This window comes from Littorina saxatilis, linkage group LG11 (assembly GCF_037325665.1).
Source record: "Littorina saxatilis isolate snail1 linkage group LG11, US_GU_Lsax_2.0, whole genome shotgun sequence".
In the NCBI taxonomy this organism is placed as follows: Eukaryota; Metazoa; Mollusca; class Gastropoda; order Littorinimorpha; family Littorinidae; genus Littorina; species Littorina saxatilis.
In genome coordinates, this window is record NC_090255.1 from 42,294,895 (window position 1) to 42,314,894 (window position 20,000).

At 44.2% G+C, this 20,000-nt stretch overlaps 1 protein-coding gene across 3 annotated transcripts in view; it reads right to left on the reverse strand.

Annotated features, from left to right (window-relative positions):
* The window catches only part of LOC138980533 (calmodulin-beta-like), a 118,364-nt gene that overhangs the window by 75,873 nt on the left and 22,491 nt on the right, over positions 1-20,000 (reverse strand). The window contains exons 2-7 of one of the 3 annotated variants that reach the window (XM_070353428.1): positions 18,563-18,923; positions 16,004-16,063; positions 14,146-14,169; positions 10,089-10,119; positions 5,709-5,852; positions 4,670-4,843 (exon numbers count right to left, since the gene is read on the reverse strand). In XM_070353428.1, coding sequence (XP_070209529.1) covers positions 4,670-4,843; positions 5,709-5,852; positions 10,089-10,119; positions 14,146-14,169; positions 16,004-16,063; positions 18,563-18,568 — 439 coding nt within the window. In that variant the 5' untranslated portion in view covers positions 18,569-18,923. The remainder of the gene's footprint in view (positions 1-4,669; positions 4,844-5,708; positions 5,853-10,088; positions 10,120-14,145; positions 14,170-16,003; positions 16,064-18,562; positions 18,924-20,000) is intronic. The other 2 variants (XM_070353430.1, XM_070353429.1) reach the window with 2 other exon arrangements.

A 20,000-nucleotide genomic window follows, 5' to 3' on the forward strand; every position in this document is an offset into this window, starting at 1 on the left:
TGTATGTTGAAATGTTAGGGTCCTAGGAATGTCCACTTTGTGTCAAAACTGTCAGCAGTGTATGTTGAAATGTTAGGGTCCTAGGAATGTCCACTTTGTGTCAAAACTGTCAGCAGTGTATGTTGAAATGTTAGGGTCCTAGGAATGTCCACTTTGTGTCAAAACTGTCAGCAGTGTATGTTGAAATGTTAGGGTCCTAGGAATGTCCACTTTGTGTCAAAACTGTCAGCAGTGTATGTTGAAATGTTAGGGTCCTAGGAATGTCCACTTTGTGTCAAAACTGTCAGCAGTGTATGTTGAAATGTTAGGGTCCTAGGAATGTCCACTTTGTGTCAAAACTGTCAGCAGTGTATGTTGAAATGTTAGGGTCCTAGGAATGTCCACTTTGTGTCAAAACTGTCAGCAGTGTATGTTGAAATGTTAGGGTCCTAGGAATGTCCACTTTGTGTCAAAACTGTCAGCAGTGTATGTTGAAATGTTAGGGTCCTAGGAATGTCCACTTTGTGTCAAAACTGTCAGCAGTGTATGTTGAAATGTTAGGGTCCTAGGAATGTCCACTTTGTGTCAAAACTGTCAGCAGTGTATGTTGAAATGTTAGGGTCCTAGGAATGTCCACTTTGTGTCAAAACTGTCAGCAGTGTATGTTGAAATGTTAGGGTCCTAGGAATGTTCACTTTGTGTCAAAACTGTCAGCAGTGTATGTTGAAATGTTAGGGTCCTAGGAATGTCCACTTTGTGTCAAAACTGTCAGCAGTGTATGTTGAAATGTTAGGGTCCTAGGAATGTCCACTTTGTGTCAAAACTGTCAGCAGTGTATGTTGAAATGTTAGGGTCCTAGGAATGTCCACTTTGTGTCAAAACTGTCAGCAGTGTATGTTGAAATGTTAGGGTCCTAGGAATGTCCACTTTGTGTCAAAACTGTCAGCAGTGTATGTTGAAATGTTAGGGTCCTAGGAATGTTCACTTTGTGTCAAAACTGTCAGCAGTGTATGTTGAAATGTTAGGGTCCTAGGAATGTTCACTTTGTGTCAAAACTGTCAGCAGTGTATGTTGAAATGTTAGGGTCCTAGGAATGTCCACTTTGTGTCAAAACTGTCAGCAGTGTATGTTGAAATGTTAGGGTCCTAGGAATGTCCACTTTGTGTCAAAACTGTCAGCAGTGTATGTTGAAATGTTAGGGTCCTAGGAATGTCCACTTTGTGTCAAAACTGTCAGCAGTGTATGTTGAAATGTTAGGGTCCTAGGAATGTTCACTTTGTGTCAAAACTGTCAGCAGTGTATGTTGAAATGTTAGGGTCCTAGGAATGTCCACTTTGTGTCAAAACTGTCAGCAGTGTATGTTGAAATGTTAGGGTCCTAGGAATGTCCACTTTGTGTCAAAACTGTCAGCAGTGTATGTTGAAATGTTAGGGTCCTAGGAATGTTCACTTTGTGTCAAAACTGTCAGCAGTGTATGTTGAAATGTTAGGGTCCTAGGAATGTCCACTTTGTGTCAAAACTGTCAGCAGTGTATGTTGAAATGTTAGGGTCCTAGGAATGTCCACTTTGTGTCAAAACTGTCAGCAGTGTATGTTGAAATGTTAGGGTCCTAGGAATGTCCACTTTGTGTCAAAACTGTCAGCAGTGTATGTTGAAATGTTAGGGTCCTAGGAATGTCCACTTTGTGTCAAAACTGTCAGCAGTGTATGTTGAATAGTTAGGGTCCTAGGAATGTCCACTTTGTGTCAAAACTGTCAGCAGTGTATGTTGAAATGTTAGGGTCCTAGGAATGTCCACTTTGTGTCAAAACTGTCAGCAGTGTATGTTGAAATGTTAGGGTCCTAGGAATGTCCACTTTGTGTCAAAACTGTCAGCAGTGTATGTTGAAATGTTAGGGTCCTAGGAATGTCCACTTTGTGTCAAAACTGTCAGCAGTGTATGTTGAAATGTTCGGGTCCTAGGAATGTTCACTTTGTGTCAAAACTGTCAGCAGTGTATGTTGAAATGTTAGGGTCCTAGGAATGTCCACTTTCTGTCAAAACTGTCAGCAGTGTATGTTGAAATGTTCGGGTCCTAGGAATGTTCACTTTGTGTCAAAACTGTCAGCAGTGTATGTTGAAATGTTAGGGTCCTAGGAATGTCCACTTTGTGTCAAAACTGTCAGCAGTGTATGTTGAAATGTTAGGGTCCTAGGAATGTCCACTTTGTGTCAAAACTGTCAGCAGTGTATGTTGAAATGTTAGGGTCCTAGGAATGTCCACTTTGTGTCAAAACTGTCAGCAGTGTATGTTGAAATGTTAGGGTCCTAGGAATGTCCACTTTGTGTCAAAACTGTCAGCAGTGTATGTTGAAATGTTAGGGTCCTAGGAATGTCCACTTTGTGTCAAAACTGTCAGCAGTGTATGTTGAAATGTTAGGGTCCTAGGAATGTCCACTTTGTGTCAAAACTGTCAGCAGTGTATGTTGAAATGTTAGGGTCCTAGGAATGTCCACTTTGTGTCAAAACTGTCAGCAGTGTATGTTGAAATGTTAGGGTCCTAGGAATGTCCACTTTGTGTCAAAACTGTCAGCAGTGTATGTTGAAATGTTAGGGTCCTAGGAATGTTCACTTTGTGTCAAAACTGTCAGCAGTGTATGTTGAAATGTTAGGGTCCTAGGAATGTCCACTTTGTGTCAAAACTGTCAGCAGTGTATGTTGAAATGTTAGGGTCCTAGGAATGTCCACTTTGTGTCAAAACTGTCAGCAGTGTATGTTGAAATGTTAGGGTCCTAGGAATGTCCACTTTGTGTCAAAACTGTCAGCAGTGTATGTTGAAATGTTAGGGTCCTAGGAATGTCCACTTTGTGTCAAAACGTCGCCCTACGACCCCGTGCTGTAATAACGATACTTTCCTTCCTCTCTTTTGTTGTTGTTAACTATCTCTCCCCCCCTCCCCCTACCCTCCGTCTGCCTCTCATCTATTCTGGTCATGGCATTTGAACTCCTCTACGCCAAAATAGCCGTCCCCGACCTTTTCAAACACCCGGAAGGCTCTTTCACTCGCCCTTCCCCCTCTTTCACTCGCCCCTCCCCCCTCTTTCATTCGCCCCTCCCCCTCTTTTACTTGCCCCTCCCCCCTCTTTCACTCGCCCCTCCCCCTCTTTCACTCGCCCCTCCCCCTCTTTCACTCGCCCCTCCCCCCTCTTTCACTCGCCCCTCCCCCCTCTTTCACTCGCCCCTCCCCCCTCTTTCACTCGCCCCTCCCCCTCTTTCACTCGCCCCTCCCCCCTCTTTCACTCGCCCCTCCCCCCTCTTTCACTCGCCCCTCCCCCTCTTTCACTCGCCCCTCCCCCCTCTTTCACTCGCCCCTCCCCCCTCTTTCACTCGCCCCTCCCCCCTCTTTCACTCGCCCCTCCCCCCTCTTTCACTCGCCCCTCCCCCCTCTTTCACTCGCCCCTCCCCCCTCTTTCACTCGCCCCTCCCCCCTCTTTCACTCGCCCCTCCCCCCTCTTTCACTCGCCCCTCCCCCCTCTTTCACTCGCCCCTCCCCCTCTTTCACTCGCCCCTCCCCCCTCTTTCACTCGCCCCTCCCCCCTCTTTCACTCGCCCCTCCCCCTCTTTCACTCGCCCCTCCCCCCTCTTTCACTCGCCCCTCCCCCCTCTTTCACTCGCCCCTCCCCCCTCTTTCACTCGCCCCTCCCCCCTCTTTCACTCGCCCCTCCCCCCTCTTTCACTCGCCCCTCCCCCCTCTTTCACTCGCCCCTCCCCCCTCTTTCACTCGCCCCTCCCCCCTCTTTCACTCGCCCCTCCCCCCTCTTTCACTCGCCCACTCGCCCCCCTCTCCCACCTACACTGGTCATGACCGATCCGAACTCCTCAAAGCCAATGAAGCCGTCCCGTCCTTGTCATATACCTGGAAAACGTCTCTCACCTCTCTCCCTCTCTCCCCCTCCATATCCCCTCCTCTCTCTCTCTCTCCCCCATCCCCCCTCTCTCTCTCTCTCCCCCATCCCCCCCTCTCTCTCTCTCCCCCCTCCCCTATAGTAGTCATGACCGCTCTGAACCCCTCCACGCCGATGAAGCCGTCACGGTCCGTGTCAAACACCTGGAAAGCCTCCCTCACACCCCTCTATCTCCCCCCCTCTCTCTCTCTCCCCCCTCTCACCTATAGTGGTGCTGATGGGGTCTATGTCGACCAAAAGAATGGGATTCCCTTGAGGTGGAGTTCCTAGAGGGGGATTCCCTGTATACAGGGAATACCACAGGATTTAGTTCCTGTAGCGTGTCGCTGATATCGCTGAAAGTCACGTGATGCTTGGCGACATCGGTAGACTTTGATGTTTTTCAATCTTTTTTGATATTTCTTAAAAATTCGAGTATAGTTTGCAAGTTTTATTGAAAAACTCCACCCTGTGGGATTCCCTGTATACAGGGAATCCCCTTCCAGGAACTCCACCTACAGGGAATCCCACTCTTTTGGTCGACATAGACCCCATCAGCCATGACAGATCTGAACTCCTCCACGCCGCTGAAGCCGTCACCGTCCGTGTCAAACACCTGGAAAGCGTCCCTCATACACCCCCTCTATCTCCCCCCCCTCTCTCTCTCTCTCTCCCCTCTCTCTCTCTCTCTCTCTATCTCCCCCCTCTCTCTCCCTCTCTCTCACCCTCCTCTCTCTCCCTCTCACAACCCATCCCCCCTCCCTCTCACCTATATTGGTCATGACCGCTCTGAACTCCTCCACGCCGATGAAGCCGTCACGGTCCGTGTCGAACACCTGGAAGGCGTCCCGCATCTCCGCCGACACCTCCTCCGCGTTGGCCCGACACAGGTTGTTCTTCGCCACGAACGCCTCGAACTCTGCGTAGTCCACGTAGCCATTCTCTGCACGATTCAAGTTGGATTCAACAATTTATTCCCAATATTCCAGATAAAAATGCCGCATATAATCATTTTTGCTGCCCTACATGCCATCCGGCATAACGGGCAGTAAGTAATATAATCAATTTAACAAATGGTTTCAGCAATGTTTAACAAACTTACGTACTGTCGGCATCCATGTTGTCCAGCAGCTCTTTCAGCTCCCGGTCATTGTCCACGACGAACTGACCTCGTCACACACACACACAGACACACACACACACACACACACACACACACACACACACACACACTCACGCACACGCACACCCACACGCACGCACACACAGGCACGCACGCACGCACGCACGCACACACGCACACATACACATACACACACACACACACACACACGCAAACGCACACGCACACACACACACGAACTGTCAGCATCCATGTTGTCCAGTAGCTCTTTCAGCTCCCGGTCATTTGCCACGACGAAATGACCTCGTCACACACACACACACACACACACACACACACACACACACACACACACACACACACACACACACACACACACACATACACACACACACACACGTACTGTCGGCATCCATGTTGTCCAGTAGCTCTTTCAGCTCTCGGTCATTGGTCACGACGAACTGACCACCTCACACACACATACACACATACACACACACACACACACACACACACACACACACACACACACGTACTGTCGGCATCCATGTTGTCCAGTAGCTCTTTCAGCTCTCGGTCATCGGCCACGACGAATTGACCACGTCACACACACACACACACACACACACACACACACACACACACACACACACACACACACACACACACACACACACACACGTACTGTCGGCATCCATGTTGTCCAGTAGCTCTTTCAGCTCTCGGTCATTGGCCACGACGAACTGACCACGCAGCAACGTCTCCAGCTCCGGGATGGACAGCTTGCCATCCTTGTCGTTGTCCAGGATGTCGAACGCCTCGCGGATGTCTGTAGACACACCGATGAGCATCCTTTCATTTAACGTTTAATACAAAATACGTGTAGGCAAGAAGTTATCATAATTTGGCATTGTTGATTAAACCCTCTGATAGGAGAAACCCAAGGTCAAAGTTTACCAAAATGTGAACAACTTTACTGTGCTTACAGACTCCTACTTCAAGCTGAATTTCGAAAACGTCACGGAAGTATTAGTGATAGCACATTGTGAAACATGAAATGTACTGCAAACGAGTCTTGGGGTGAACATAACAATAATTGTGACCACAGTGACTGTTTTCAAGTTCGCAGAAATGGCCACATATCGGTTTGTTTGTTTTCAAAATAATTTGTGGAAAAAACCAGACTAACCAACAAACAAACTAGCAAACAAACATACAAACAAACAAACAAACAAACGAACAAACACACACACTAAAAATCAAGCAAACAAACACAATCAACATTGCGACATTTAAAAGTTTACACCCGTCTTATTATATTCAAACTATATTTGGTATTAAATGGAAGTATCTCTCTGCAGCACGAAGATGTCTTTCACTTGGATCACGTAACAGGCGCTCAAATAAAGACACCCTTCAAATCGACCCGACAAAAACATAAACTTTCAACAACAAAATAGACACAAATATTTGATTGGCAAAATTTAGCAACTGATGCATATGGAGATAAAGTCTTTTCAATTATCTTTCCTTCTTCTTCTTCGTTCATGGGCTGAAACTCCCCCGTTCACTATGTTTTTGCACGAGTGGATTTTTACGTGTATGACCGTTTTTACCCCGTCATTGAGGCAGCATACGCCGCTTTCGGAGGACAATTCTCTATCCCAAACAGGTGATTCTTATGTGTATCTTGCCTACCTTTTGCGTGACGCCATTCCGAGTGATGCACGTGTCAATCGATCTAAAAACGGGGGTTTTTGAGATCAGTTTGGATGGGTTACACTTAAAAAGCCCTCTCTTTCCGCAATGACCCAGTGATTGTGTTCCAACTTTCAGTATTACATGCTCACATGCAAGACAGAGGCTGTTGATATTTTGGTAAAACCCAGTGTAGGGGTGGTCCTATCCCATGTTGATTCTTGGTATGTAAGCCAGTGTAGGGATGGTCCTATCCCATGTTGATATGTTGGTATGTAACCCAGTGGAGGGGTGGTCCTATCCCATGTTGATTCTTGGTATGTAAGCCAGTGTAGGGGTGGTCCTATCCCATGTTGATATGTTGGTATGTAAGCCAGTGTAGGGGTGGTCCTATCCCATGTTGATTCTTGGTATGTAAGCCAGTGTAGGGGTGGTCCTATCCCATGTTGATATGTTGGTATGTAACCCAGTGTAGGGGTGGTCCTATCCCATGTTGATTCTTGGTATGTAAGCCAGTGTAGGGGTGGTCCTATCCCATGTTGATATGTTGGTATGTAAGCCAGTGTAGGGGTGGTCCTATCCCATGTTGATATGTTGGTATGTAACCCAGTGTAGGGGTGGTCCTATCCCATGTTGATTCTTGGTATGTGACCCAGTGTAGGGGTGGTCCTATCCCATGTTGATTCTTGGTATGTAACCCAGTGTAGGGGTGGTCCTATCCCATGTTGATTCTTGGTATGTAACCCAGTGTAGGGGTAGTCCTATCCCATGTTGATTCTTGGTATGTAACCCAGTGTAGGGGTGGTCCTATCCCATGTTGATATTTTGGTATGTAACCCAGTGTAGGGGTGGTCCTATCCCATGTTGATTCTTGGTATGTAACCCAGTGTAGGGGTGGTCCTATCCCATGTTGATATGTTGGTATGTAACCCAGTGTAGGGGTGGTCCTATCCCATGTTGATATGTTGGTATGTAACCCAGTGTAGGGGTGGTCCTATCCCATGTTGATATGTTGGTATGTAACCCAGTGTAGGGGTGGTCCTATCCCATGTTGATTCTTGGTATGTAACCCAGTGTAGGGATTATTATATGAAGTCTTATATCGCGCGCGTATCTCCAGACTCGGACTCAAGGCGCAGGGATCTATTTATGCCGTGTGAGATGGAATTTTTTACACAATACATCACGCATTCACATCGACCAGCAGATCGCAGCCATTTCGGCGCATATCCTACTTTTCACGGCCTATTATTCCAAGTCACAGGGGTATTTTGGTGGAATTTTTTTTTATCTATGCCAATACAATTTTGCCAGGAAAGACCCTTTTGTCAATCGTGGGATCTTTAACGTGCACACCCCAATGTAGTGTACACGAGGGGACCTCGGTTTTTCGTCTCATCCGAAGGACTAGCACTTGAACCCACCACCTAGGTTAGGAAAGGGGGGAGAAAATTGCTAACGCCCTGACCAAGGGTCGAACTCGCAACCTCTCGCTTCCGAGCGCAAGTGCGTTACCACTCGTTACCACTCGGCCACTCGGTGACCCAGTGGAAGGATGGTCCTATCCCATGTTGATATTTTGGTATGTGACCAAGTGGAGGGGTGGTCCTATCCCATGTACAAACCGGGCCAGATCGGAGAAGGTGGAGCGAACCGTTTTCACGAGGCGGAGTGGGCCAAAAGCAAAAAGTATTCATGAGCATTGCCACTATTTCATTTGAAGTAACTCAACTTTCTGGAACGATTTGTTACTTTGTATACAGACAGAAAAGTAAGTCATAAATGCCCAAAAAACACCACAAGTTTCGAGACATAACAGCAAGATCAAACCACATTTTCCAAAACATTACACAAGTGTTTTGGTGAAGCGGAGCCAATTATGCAGACGCACCATATTCATTTAAATCAAAATTGCCAAGCTAATCACTTGAAGAGAAACAAGGAATCAACGCGTTTCGTCTGGCATTTATAGCCGGTATATTTCACGGGAAAACCTAAATCATCTATTTCCGTAACGATTTGTGAAGTGTAGTTGTAATCCGCTGAGCCGTTAAGCTCATAAAACTATCAATGGGGAAACGAAGCAGCTTGTTTCACACAACACCGATATCGTCATCCTTGGTGACTCTATAAATCATTTCGTCTGGTGCTAGAAGATTGACAATTGCTGGTTGCATGTTGAAATACTGGAGAGAGTGGTACATTCGGGTCTCTTGGAAACAAAACGCTTGGGAACGTCACTGGGAAGATTTAACTGCATATGCCACCGCGCTATATATTTCAAACAAACAAACAAACAAACAAACGAACAGCCGTACCTCGTAGTTAGAACACAATTACCCACCAATGAGTCATACTGTACTAAGATTATAAGTACAATTACGAGTATTTACAGAAAAGAAAAAAAAAACAGCCGCCTTTTACTCGACTCTGCTAACAACAACAACAACAACAACAACAACAACAACAACAACAACAACGACGACGACGACGACGACAATGCATCATTGCGAGAACATACACGCAACATCAATGAGACAAATATTCCAAGTGCACTTTGACGACTATTTGCGGAAACCAATTAACGACTGTTAGTTCACTCTGATGAAAACCCACCATGAACATTAGGAAGCCAGCCAACACAGCATCACAAGTCACTAATAACCCTCTATTGTGACGGGACTTTTTCACTGGGTTTTGTGAACATAGACTATATAACCACAGTGGGGGGGGGGGGGGGGGTGCTTGCAATGGGGGTTGTTAGATCGTTGGCCATCAGAGCTGCCACGTTCATGAAAACACAAACACAAAAATTGTGTCTTCCCGTAGTTCTTCCGATCTTGACGTTTGCCGTCGTACTTTTTCATTTCGGAGGGGACATGTTTTGGGGGTGGCGGTTGAGGTAGGGGGTGGGATAGGCGCCAAACAAACAAACAAACAAACAAACAAACAAACAAACAAACAACGTTATGATTGTAGGAATGATCAATTATTTTTACCGGGAGCTTTTTATTTGTTAATGACCATGTCCGAAAGCCCAACTTTGTGTGCGTGTGTGTGTGTGTGTGTGTGTGTGTGTGTGTGTGTGTGTGTGTGTGTGTGTGTGTGTGTGTGTGTGTGTGTGCGTGCGTGCGTGCGTGTGTGTGTGTGTGTGCATGTGCGTGTGTGCGTGTGCGTGTGTGTGTGTGTGCGTGTGTGTGTGTGTGTGTGTGCGTGTGTGTGTGTGTGCGTGTGTGTGTGTATGTGTGTGTGTGTGTATGTGTGTGCGATTACGTGTGTGTGCGATTACGTGCTTGTACTTTTATGCGTGTGTACGTGCGCGCGTGCGTGCGAGCGTGAGAATATGTGTGTGTATGCGCGCATTTACCTTTCCTTTCGATATCTGTTACCTCCTTTTTCTGAAGTAGAAGAAAAAATATAGATCACAAGCACATCATACAAATATGACAACGACGAGTAATACTTTGTTTGTACGGGGTAAAGTTGTTGGTAATGACCTTATTTGCAGTTTATGGAGCAAAAATGTGTGCCCAAGTTTTGTTAGATTACTGACATCGTTCGACAAGGATATCCGTGTGTTCAGATGTTTCATGTTTTCAGTACCACCACTGAGTAACTTGCATGCAGTACCACCGCTGCTGCTGCTGCTAAATAATTATTTACTGCAACTATTACTAGTACGTCAGCTACCACCACTATCACTACTATCACTACTGCTTCTTCGACTGCTACTACTATTGCTAACTACTACTACTACTACTACTACCACTACTACTGCTACTACGTCTGATACCACCACCATCACTGCTACGACTACTGCTTCTACTACTACTTCAGTCTACCACCACCACCGCCACCATCACCACTACTCCTACTACTTCTACTTTAGCGAACTACTTCTATTTTTACTACTGCTATTACGACCTCTGCCACCATAACCACCACTACAAAAACCACAAGTACTATTATTACTAGCATTATTATTACTGCTACCATTATTACTGCTCAATTACACGCTAAGGCCAAAAAAAAAAAATTGTCTGTTTAGGGTAACATGACCAAAAAAAGTAGGGTCGGTAGGTAGGTAAAGTTTTTTTGTTTTTTTTGGTTTTTTTTTTGTAAATGCTATGTTGGCTGAACATTCACTTCTTATATTTGATGAATACATGTTTCAAAACTAACGTATAAATAAAACAGAGAGAAAGGGAGAGAAAGAAACGCCAAATGTCTCTTTTTAGCATTTTTACCTCTTTTGTTTTTTCGGTTTTTTTTTAAATCAAAAAAAAGTTTTTGGGTCGGCGCCAAATCGATAGGGTCGGTCGGGTTACCCTAAACAGACAATTTTTTTTTTTGGCCTAATACACTAACACTAGGCACACGAATAGCTCAACCAGTAACGATTCCATGTTCTATTCACACAACTGATGCACAGTGTACAGTGACTATAGATATATACCGCTAATGTTGACAGTTACCATCATTATTTCACACAGACGCGCAGAAATCCAAAATTCAGATTGAAAATACAAGAATTGTAGGTTATTAAAACGTACAATAATTAACAAAACTAAACGTTGTATTTACAGTACACCAGTGGTCTTTTAAGCAGACAGAGAATTACCTACAATTCTGGTTTTTGAATTCACACAGACGCTACAAACAGACAGAGAATTACCTACAATTCTGGTTTTTGAATTCACACAGACGCTACACGCAGACAGACAATAACCTACAATTCTGGTTTTTGAATTCACACAGACGCTACAAACAGACAGAGAATTACCTACAATTCTGGTTTTTGAATTCACACAGACGCTACAAACAGACAGGGAACAACCTACAGTTCTGGTTTTTGAATTCACACAGACGCTACAAACAGACAGAGAATTACCTACAATTCTGGTTTTTGAATTCACACAGACGCTACAAACAGACAGGGAACAACCTACAGTTCTGGTTTTTGAATTCACACAGACGCTACAAACAGACAGGGAACAACCTACAATTCTGGTTTTTGAATTCACACAGACGCTACAAACAGACAGACAATAACCTACAATTCTGGTTTTTGAATTCACACAGACGCTACAAACAGACAGGGAACAACCTACAGTTCTGGTTTTTGAATTCACACAGACGCTACAAACAGACAGGGAACAACCTACAGTTCTGGTTTTTGAATTCACACAGACGCTACAAACAGACAGGGAACAACCTACAGTTCTGGTTTTTGAATTCACACAGACGCTACACGCAGACAGAGAACAACCTACAATTCTGGTTTTTGAATTCACACAGACGCTACACGCAGACAGAGAACAACCTACAATTCTGGTTTTTGAATTCACACAGACGCTACACGCAGACAGAGAACAACCTACAATTCTGGTTTTTGAATTCACACAGACGCTACAAACAGACAGGGAACAACCTACAGTTCTGGTTTTTGAATTCACACAGACGCTACAAACAGACAGGGAACAACCTACAGTTCTGGTTTTTGAATTCACACAGACGCTACAAACAGACAGGGAACAACCTACAATTCTGGTTTTTGAATTCACACAGACGCTACACGCAGACAGAGAATTACCTACAATTCTGGTTTTTGAATTCACACAGACGCTACAAACAGACAGGGAACAACCTACAGTTCTGGTTTTTGAATTCACACAGACGCTACAAACAGACAGGGAACAACCTACAGTTCTGGTTTTTGAATTCACACAGACGCTACAAACAGACAGGGAACAACCTACAGTTCTGGTTTTTGAATTCACACAGACGCTACAAACAGACAGGGAACAACCTACAATTCTGGTTTTTGAATTCACACAGACGCTACACGCAGACAGAGAACAACCTACAATTCTGGTTTTTGAATTCACACAGACGCTACACGCAGACAGAGAACAACCTACAATTCTGGTTTTTGAATTCACACAGACGCTACAAACAGACAGGGAACAACCTACAGTTCTGGTTTTTGAATTCACACAGACGCTACAAACAGACAGGGAACAACCTACAATTCTGGTTTTTGAATTCACACAGACGCTACAAGCAGACTTTTGAAATATGACACGAATAAACACAACATCAAATATTTCAACCCAAAATGTGTTAATGTTATTACGCTGAAATCCTGTTGTGAAAAATAACAAACTCACAACAGACCAAAGAGGTTACTTTGAGCAGAAGAATTAATTATAAGCTGTCAAGCTAAGCGTGAGCAAAGCTTTACGTAAGACGAAACACACGAACAGAATGTGTGGGAGAATTATGCTCGTAGAAAAAAGAAACGCACTCCATTAACACGATTAAGCTGTTGAGAGTTGTTGTTGGTCTTAGTGCGTGTACCGTGAAATTGAAGAGGGACTTTACAAGAATGACCACATCTGATTGTATTGTTCCAGTTACCGAGATCGTTATTCTGGTTATACGTGGCTGTTGTCTCGGTAAAGACAAAGCTGAAAGCATTCGGCCAGGGTTTGAGTAGATTTACTTTCAGTGGAAAGTAAATTCAATACAAGCAAATATAGATGCAAAAGAGTTTTTGTTTGTGTGTGTGTGTGTGTGTGTGTGTGTGTGTGTGTGTGTGTGTGTGTGTGTGTGTGTGTGTGTGTTAGGGGAGTTTATCGATAGGTAGTCACTTTGGAACTTGTGTGTGTGAGGGTAAACACAACAAAGAAGCAGCAACAAACGTGTCTAGCCAAATACCACGAAAGCCATTAAGAAAATCAATGAGAAAATAAAACACATACGCGTACAACATCAGCATCATCAGCCGCAGAATCAGCAGCAACGTCACCACCACCACCACCACCACCACCACCCACAACAAAAACAACACGACTTCAACAGTGCAAGTAATAACAAATACACGTATACATACATACATCTACCCTATTCTACACATTAATTATACTCGATACAATCCTGAAGAAGGCAGTTTATTGCTGCCCAAATATTGATGAAGAGCATACCAAACCTGGTTTCCTGTTGTGTCCTCTTTTTGTTTAAATGATTAATTATATGTTTCCACCCCAACCCTCTCTCTCTGTTTCTCTCTCTTTCTTTCTCTGTCTTTCTGTCTCTCTGTCTGTCTCTCCCTCTCTCTCTCCCTCTCTCTCTCATTCTCTCTCTCTCTATCTCCTCTATCTTTGTGTCTCTGTCTCTGTCTCTCTTTCCCTCTCTCTCTCATTCTCTCTCTCTATCTCCTCTATCTTTGTGTCTCTGTCTCTCTCTCTATCTCCTCTATCTTTGTGTCTCTGTCTCTCTCTCTATCTCCTCTATCTCTCTGTCTCTCTCTCTACTTTCTTTCTCTGTTACCCCCCCCCCCTTCCCCACTTTCTCTCTGTCTCTGTCTTTCCGTTTCTTTGTTTACATGTCCGGGAGTGTCTGTTTCTGTCTTGAATACATACCTTTTGACTTAATCTGATATTTGACTAATCATTGGCAGCATGACAAAACAAAAGCCAAAGTCAGAACATAGCAACACCATCCATCGTACAGCAAATAGACAGGAACGACATATCTTTATAGTACAGAATTCTATACCTAATTAAGCATTTGGAGAAAAAAAACCGCACCACTAAATTATATGCCATCAAACAGATCACAATCACCAAAGTTATATGTAAAACCGTTTCCAGCTTTGTGAGTTAGTATCGTCTTTTTCAATCAAATCACTTTGATTAGAAATGTTCATAACTTGTCTTGCATGGTGTTAAACTGCTTGAAACAAGTAAAATGTTGCTTGAAATACAATTGATAATTGAAGAGAATAAATGATTGAGATTCCCACCTCCGTTTAAAGTCAACAGGAAGAATGCTGATTGAGGACAGACAATACCCATTTGAAAAGAAAAGAGCTCGAGGTCGCAAGATGAGAGAGCGAGAGAGAGAGAGAGAGAGAGAGAGAGAGAGAGAGAGAGAGAGAGAGAGAGAGAGAGAGAGAGAGAGAGAGAGAGTGTGTGTGAGAGAGAGAGATAGAGAGAGAGTGAGAGAGAGAGAGACAGAGAGAGAGTGAGAGAGAGAGAGATAGAGAGAGAGTGAGTGAGAGAGAGAGATAGAGAGAGAGTGAGAGAGAGAGAGAGATAGAGAGAGAGTGAGTGAGAGAGAGAGATAGAGAGAGAGTGAGAGAGAGAGAGAGTGAGAGAGAGAGAGAGCGAGAGAGATAAAGAGAGAGTGAGAGAGAGAGAGAGCGAGAGAGAGAGAGAGAGAGAGAGAGAGAGAGAGAGAGAGAGAGAGAGAGAGAGAGAGAGAGAGAGAGAGAGAGAGAGAGAGAGAGAGTGATTGGGGTGAGGATGGTTGGTCTATTTCTGCTGCTTGCGAATCAGAAAATCAGTCTTGTATACCTCATTGTGTCTTTATCTTCTATGATTCAATTCGTTATGCTCAGAAGTGTATCCAGTCAAAGCGATCTGTCTGTATATCTGTGTGGCTGTCTCGGTGCGTTTGTCTATTATTCATCCTTTGTCTTTTCCTTTCCCTACTCGTTTCAATCGTCAAATATTCAGTGAAATATAATAGCTTCTCTTTGTCTTATTCTCCCGAGTGTCCTCCTCCTTCTTCAAAAAGACAGGGGGAAAGGAGAACAAAAGACATAGGAAAGCCGGTGTTTATTCACGTTCGTTTCTCAGGTGCCTAGGAGCTTGTGCCTGATCATAGCTATCACTGTCTGTTTTGTAAACAGATAGATTCCATTTTTTAAGTTTGTTAGTTTTTCAGTCTGTCAGCCTGTCTTTCATTGATCAATCACCCTTGACACCCTTGTAGGACCTTTACCAACAGGTTTGCTTTTCTGTTTTATTTGTTGGTCTGTTCGTCTGTCTGTCTGTCAGTTTGTCTGTCCGTCCGTTTGTCAGCTTGTCTTTCATTGATCAATCACCCTTGACACCCTTGTACGACCTTTACCAACGGGTTTGCTTTTCTGTTTTATTTGTTGGTCTGTTCGTCTGTCTGTCTGTCAGTTTGTCTGTCCGTCCGTTTGTCAGCTTGTCTTTCATTGATCAAGCACCCTTGAGATTTACCCACGGGTTTACTATTCTGTTTTATTTGTCTGTCTGTTCGTCTGTCTGTCTGTCAGTTCGTCTAGATCTGCTTGTCTGTCCATCCGTTCGTCTGTCTGCCTGTCTTTCGTTGATTAAGCGCCCTTCACAACCTGGTAGGACCTTTGCCCATGGGTTTACTTTTCTGTTTTATTTGTCGGTCTGTCTGTCCGTCTGTCTGTCTGTTTGTATGTCCGTTCGTCCGTTCGTCTGTCTGTTGAACAATCACCTGGGAGACCCTGACGGGAGCTTTACCAACAGGTTTACTTTTCTTCGTAACCTGGCGCGCCTACTTACCAAATCCGTCCGCAGCACAAAAGACAAAACCCATTATTAAAAAACTCATAATTGGAGAAGTACAATTAAAAAAAAAAGATTATTGCCAAAGAAACACACACACAAAAAACAAACATGAGACAGCTATCATGCATTAATCATCTCAATACAAGAATATACATATACACACATACATTTACAGAGGGTTATATTCACAGCTAAGGAAACGTTACAGACAATACCTATCAAGTTAATCGAATTGAACTTCAAACGAATAAAAATACGCACACGCACCAATACAGACAGACATACTCGTATAGGCAGGAAGACAGCGCGACTGACAAACAAACAGGCAGACAGGCAGACAGACAGACAGACAGACAGACAGACAGCGCGACAGACACACTGGCAGGAAGACGGACAGACAGAGAAACAGACAAACAAAAAACCGAACAAAAACAGAAGGAGACAGACAGACGAACACACACACGCACACACAAAAAGACCAATAAAGATTCAATGTCCGCCACAAACAAAATCTAGCAGGCATCGCTGCCGAAGCAGTCTCCCATTTCTAATGGCACCAATGTCACAGGTAGTTAACACCACTAACACCACAGCGACGCATTAGGTGAACAAAGCAGTGTAATGCTAAACTATTAATGAACAGGAACGACGAACACACACAACCACACCACAACCGGACGGAAGTCATTTTCACACGATCGGAGAATTCACGGTCGCCGTAGGGAGGAAACCAACCGGAAAGATGAAAGGGGGAAACAGAAAGAACTAACACTGATCCAATTTACAGGTAAACTGTGCATTTCTAATCAAAGGGAATGAACGCTACAAAAAAAGGGCGTTGACAGCACTTTCTTTTGTCCTTGCACCAAAACAAGTTAATCTGGAAACGGCTCAATCTGTAAACACGATTCAAATGTCCTTATCAAAGTTTAAATAGGAACCCAGATACTTGTTTATTCCTTAGGAAACAAAATGAGCTGACAAGAATAAAAAAAACCTTCTACAAGCTCACATTTTCACACAAGTTATAGTAAGAGGACAGGCAAACAAGCAAGTGAGACTGACAATCACTTCCAGCACACCGTTTGTATCATACTGTAGCTAGAATAATATCAACATGTTGGTGTCGGGCTTACAGTAACACTGCTGTTAGAGTCGATGCTTTCAAGGTATAAGTATTATCAACGAACTTAAACCAGCCGCTGTGATTCTGGCCGCCATGATAGGTGTCCTTAACTAATTTCTGGCCAAGGAGGTCCGTTGGACAAACTTGCTACAATCTAACCTGTCTGTTACGGCCACCCTAGGGACCGACATAAAAAAGGTCACTTTTGACGGGTGGTCGCTATGATACGGTGACGGGTGGTCGCTATGATACGGTGACGGGTGGTCGCTATGATACGGTGACGGGTGGTCGCTATGATACGGTGACGGGTGGTCGCTATGATACGGTGACGGGTGGTCGCTATGATACGGTGACGGGTGGTCGCTATGATACGGTGAGGGGTGGTCGCTATGATACGGTGACGGGTGGTCGCTATGATACGGTGACGGGTGGTCGCTATGATACGGTGACGGGTGGTCGCTATGATACGGTGAAATAGCAGGCTATCTGTTTTTGGATTCAAGGTGAATCTCATAGTAAACAAACTAGTCTCTGTGGACAGGTGGTCGTAACGAGAGATGGTTGTAATGAGAGATGGTCGTAATGAGAGATGGTCGTAATGAGAGATGGTCGTAATGAGAGATGGTCGTAACAAGAGATGGTCGTAATGAGAGATGGTCGTAATGAGAGATGGTCGTAATGAGAGATGGTCGTAACAAGAGATGGTCGTAATGAGAGATGGTCGTAATGAGAGATGGTCGTAATGAGAGATGGTCGTAAAGAGAGATGGTCGTAACAAGAGATGGTCGTAATGAGAGATGGTCGTAACAAGAGATGGTCGTAATGAGAGATGGTCGTAACGAGAGATGGTCGTAATGGGAGATGGTCGTAACAAGAGATGGTCGCTAAGGCAGGTTTGACTGTAGTTTGTTTTAGACGCTGCCACAGGTACAGAAGTTTTCACCAAGAGACAGAGGTGAGAGCTTTTGGTGATCTTGTGGTCACGTGGTCACTCTAACCAATAGCCTGAACGCTACTCATATTAGTGCGGAGAGAACACGAATAAAGCCGTCATAAAGATGAATTAGAAGACTTAAGCATTAACTCCGGCATTCAAGCCATACCATACGGTAAAGCTTAGTAAGATAATAAACTTGTACATTTTAAGCTCTTCATAAAAGGATAAATTCATCCACACATTTTAAAAGCTAGCTGCAATTGTTTTTGAAAGTATTAATGATATACACAGAGTTGGAGTGCTGTGTCTTACACTCCTAGTTCTGCGTGATAATGCAGCCATGTAGACAGTTACAGAACTGAATAAAATAGTGCATATTTAAGGCGCAAGTATGATATTATCAAAAATGAAATTTGACTTACCGCCATTTCTATCCGATGTTTTCAGGGTAATTATCCAGAACTTGCTTTGGAATCAAACTGTGTCTGTCTTTCCACTCAATCCCAGAAGCCTCAATAACCGTGTCCGCCTTTTAATGGCGTCAGCATTGCGTTACTTCGATGTTTTCGTCGTTGAATGGTCTCTTTCTCCCCTCTCCTTGCTGCTAGGCAAATAATGTCCTTTGTTCCTCTGGTTTGTTCGCTTCAGCAAAATGTATCAATTGACGGCACTCGTGGGCCAGGAAGTGTTTGCTTGTTCTCGTTCAAGTCTCATCCTTTGGGTCTGTCTTGGTTCACCCTCTCTAGGTCGTCTTGGTTACCTTTGTCTCGGTCAACAACGATTCTGAAAATAACAAACAAGCAAAATCGATTCGAATGGCCATCCCATCATTGAGTTCTATGGTGAATCAAGATACTCGTGTTCACTGTTCGAAACAGTAGAGGCGTTTTGTGTTTAATAATGAAAGCAATAGAGATGTTTTTGTTTGAGTTGTATGTTTGTTCGAAGTTGGAAACAGTAAAAGGGAATCTATTACAAGGTCGTGGCAATATTTTTGAATGTCTGCGTCCAAAACATGATATAGATTGATGTCTGTGTGAACAATTTGTGACACCTTGTCCATGGTACATTCAAACAGATACACTGTACGCTGAGAGTTACTTAGGTAGATGCACACGCACGTCAACCATATCATGCACACACACGACGACACAGAGACACAAACAGACAGACATACATACAGACAGAAAGATACAGGAGTGAGTGTGTGTGTGTGTGTGTGTGTGTGTGTGTGTGTGTGTGAGTGTGGATGTGTGTCTGGGTGTGTGTGTGTGTGCATGTGAGTGTGTGTGTGTGTGTGTGTGTGTGCATGTGAGTGTGTGTGTGTGTGTGTTTGTGTGTGTGAGTATGTGTGTGTATGTATGTGGTGTGTGTGTGTGTGTGTGTGTGTGTGTGTGTGTGTGTGTGTGTGTGTGTGTGTGTGTGTGTGTAGTTGTGTACATGTACTGTACATGAGCGCCTGTGCGAATACCGCTGTGAGATGTTTGAATATTTCTTCATTATCATTCTCTCTCTCCATTAAAGGTTGCCGACCAGTTCAATGGCATTTAAAAGATTTAAACAAATTCAATAGCTATCTGCTCTTGTTACCTTTGTGCTCGTGCCATTAATGATTCAACCAAACCTAACATGGATTTCCGGAGAATCGGAGCCAATCGTGAAGGGAACCAAGTCTATCATTGATCCGATGTTTGCCGCTTAGTGTAATTTAAGGAGATCAACCAGACGGATTCGAAAAAAGAATATTGTCTTTGTTCGATCAGCGCAAAACATTTAACTCTCTCCCTCTCTCTTTCCCTATTTCTCTCTCTGTCTCTCTCTTTCCCTATTTCTCTCTCTACCTCTCTCTCTCTCTTCCTT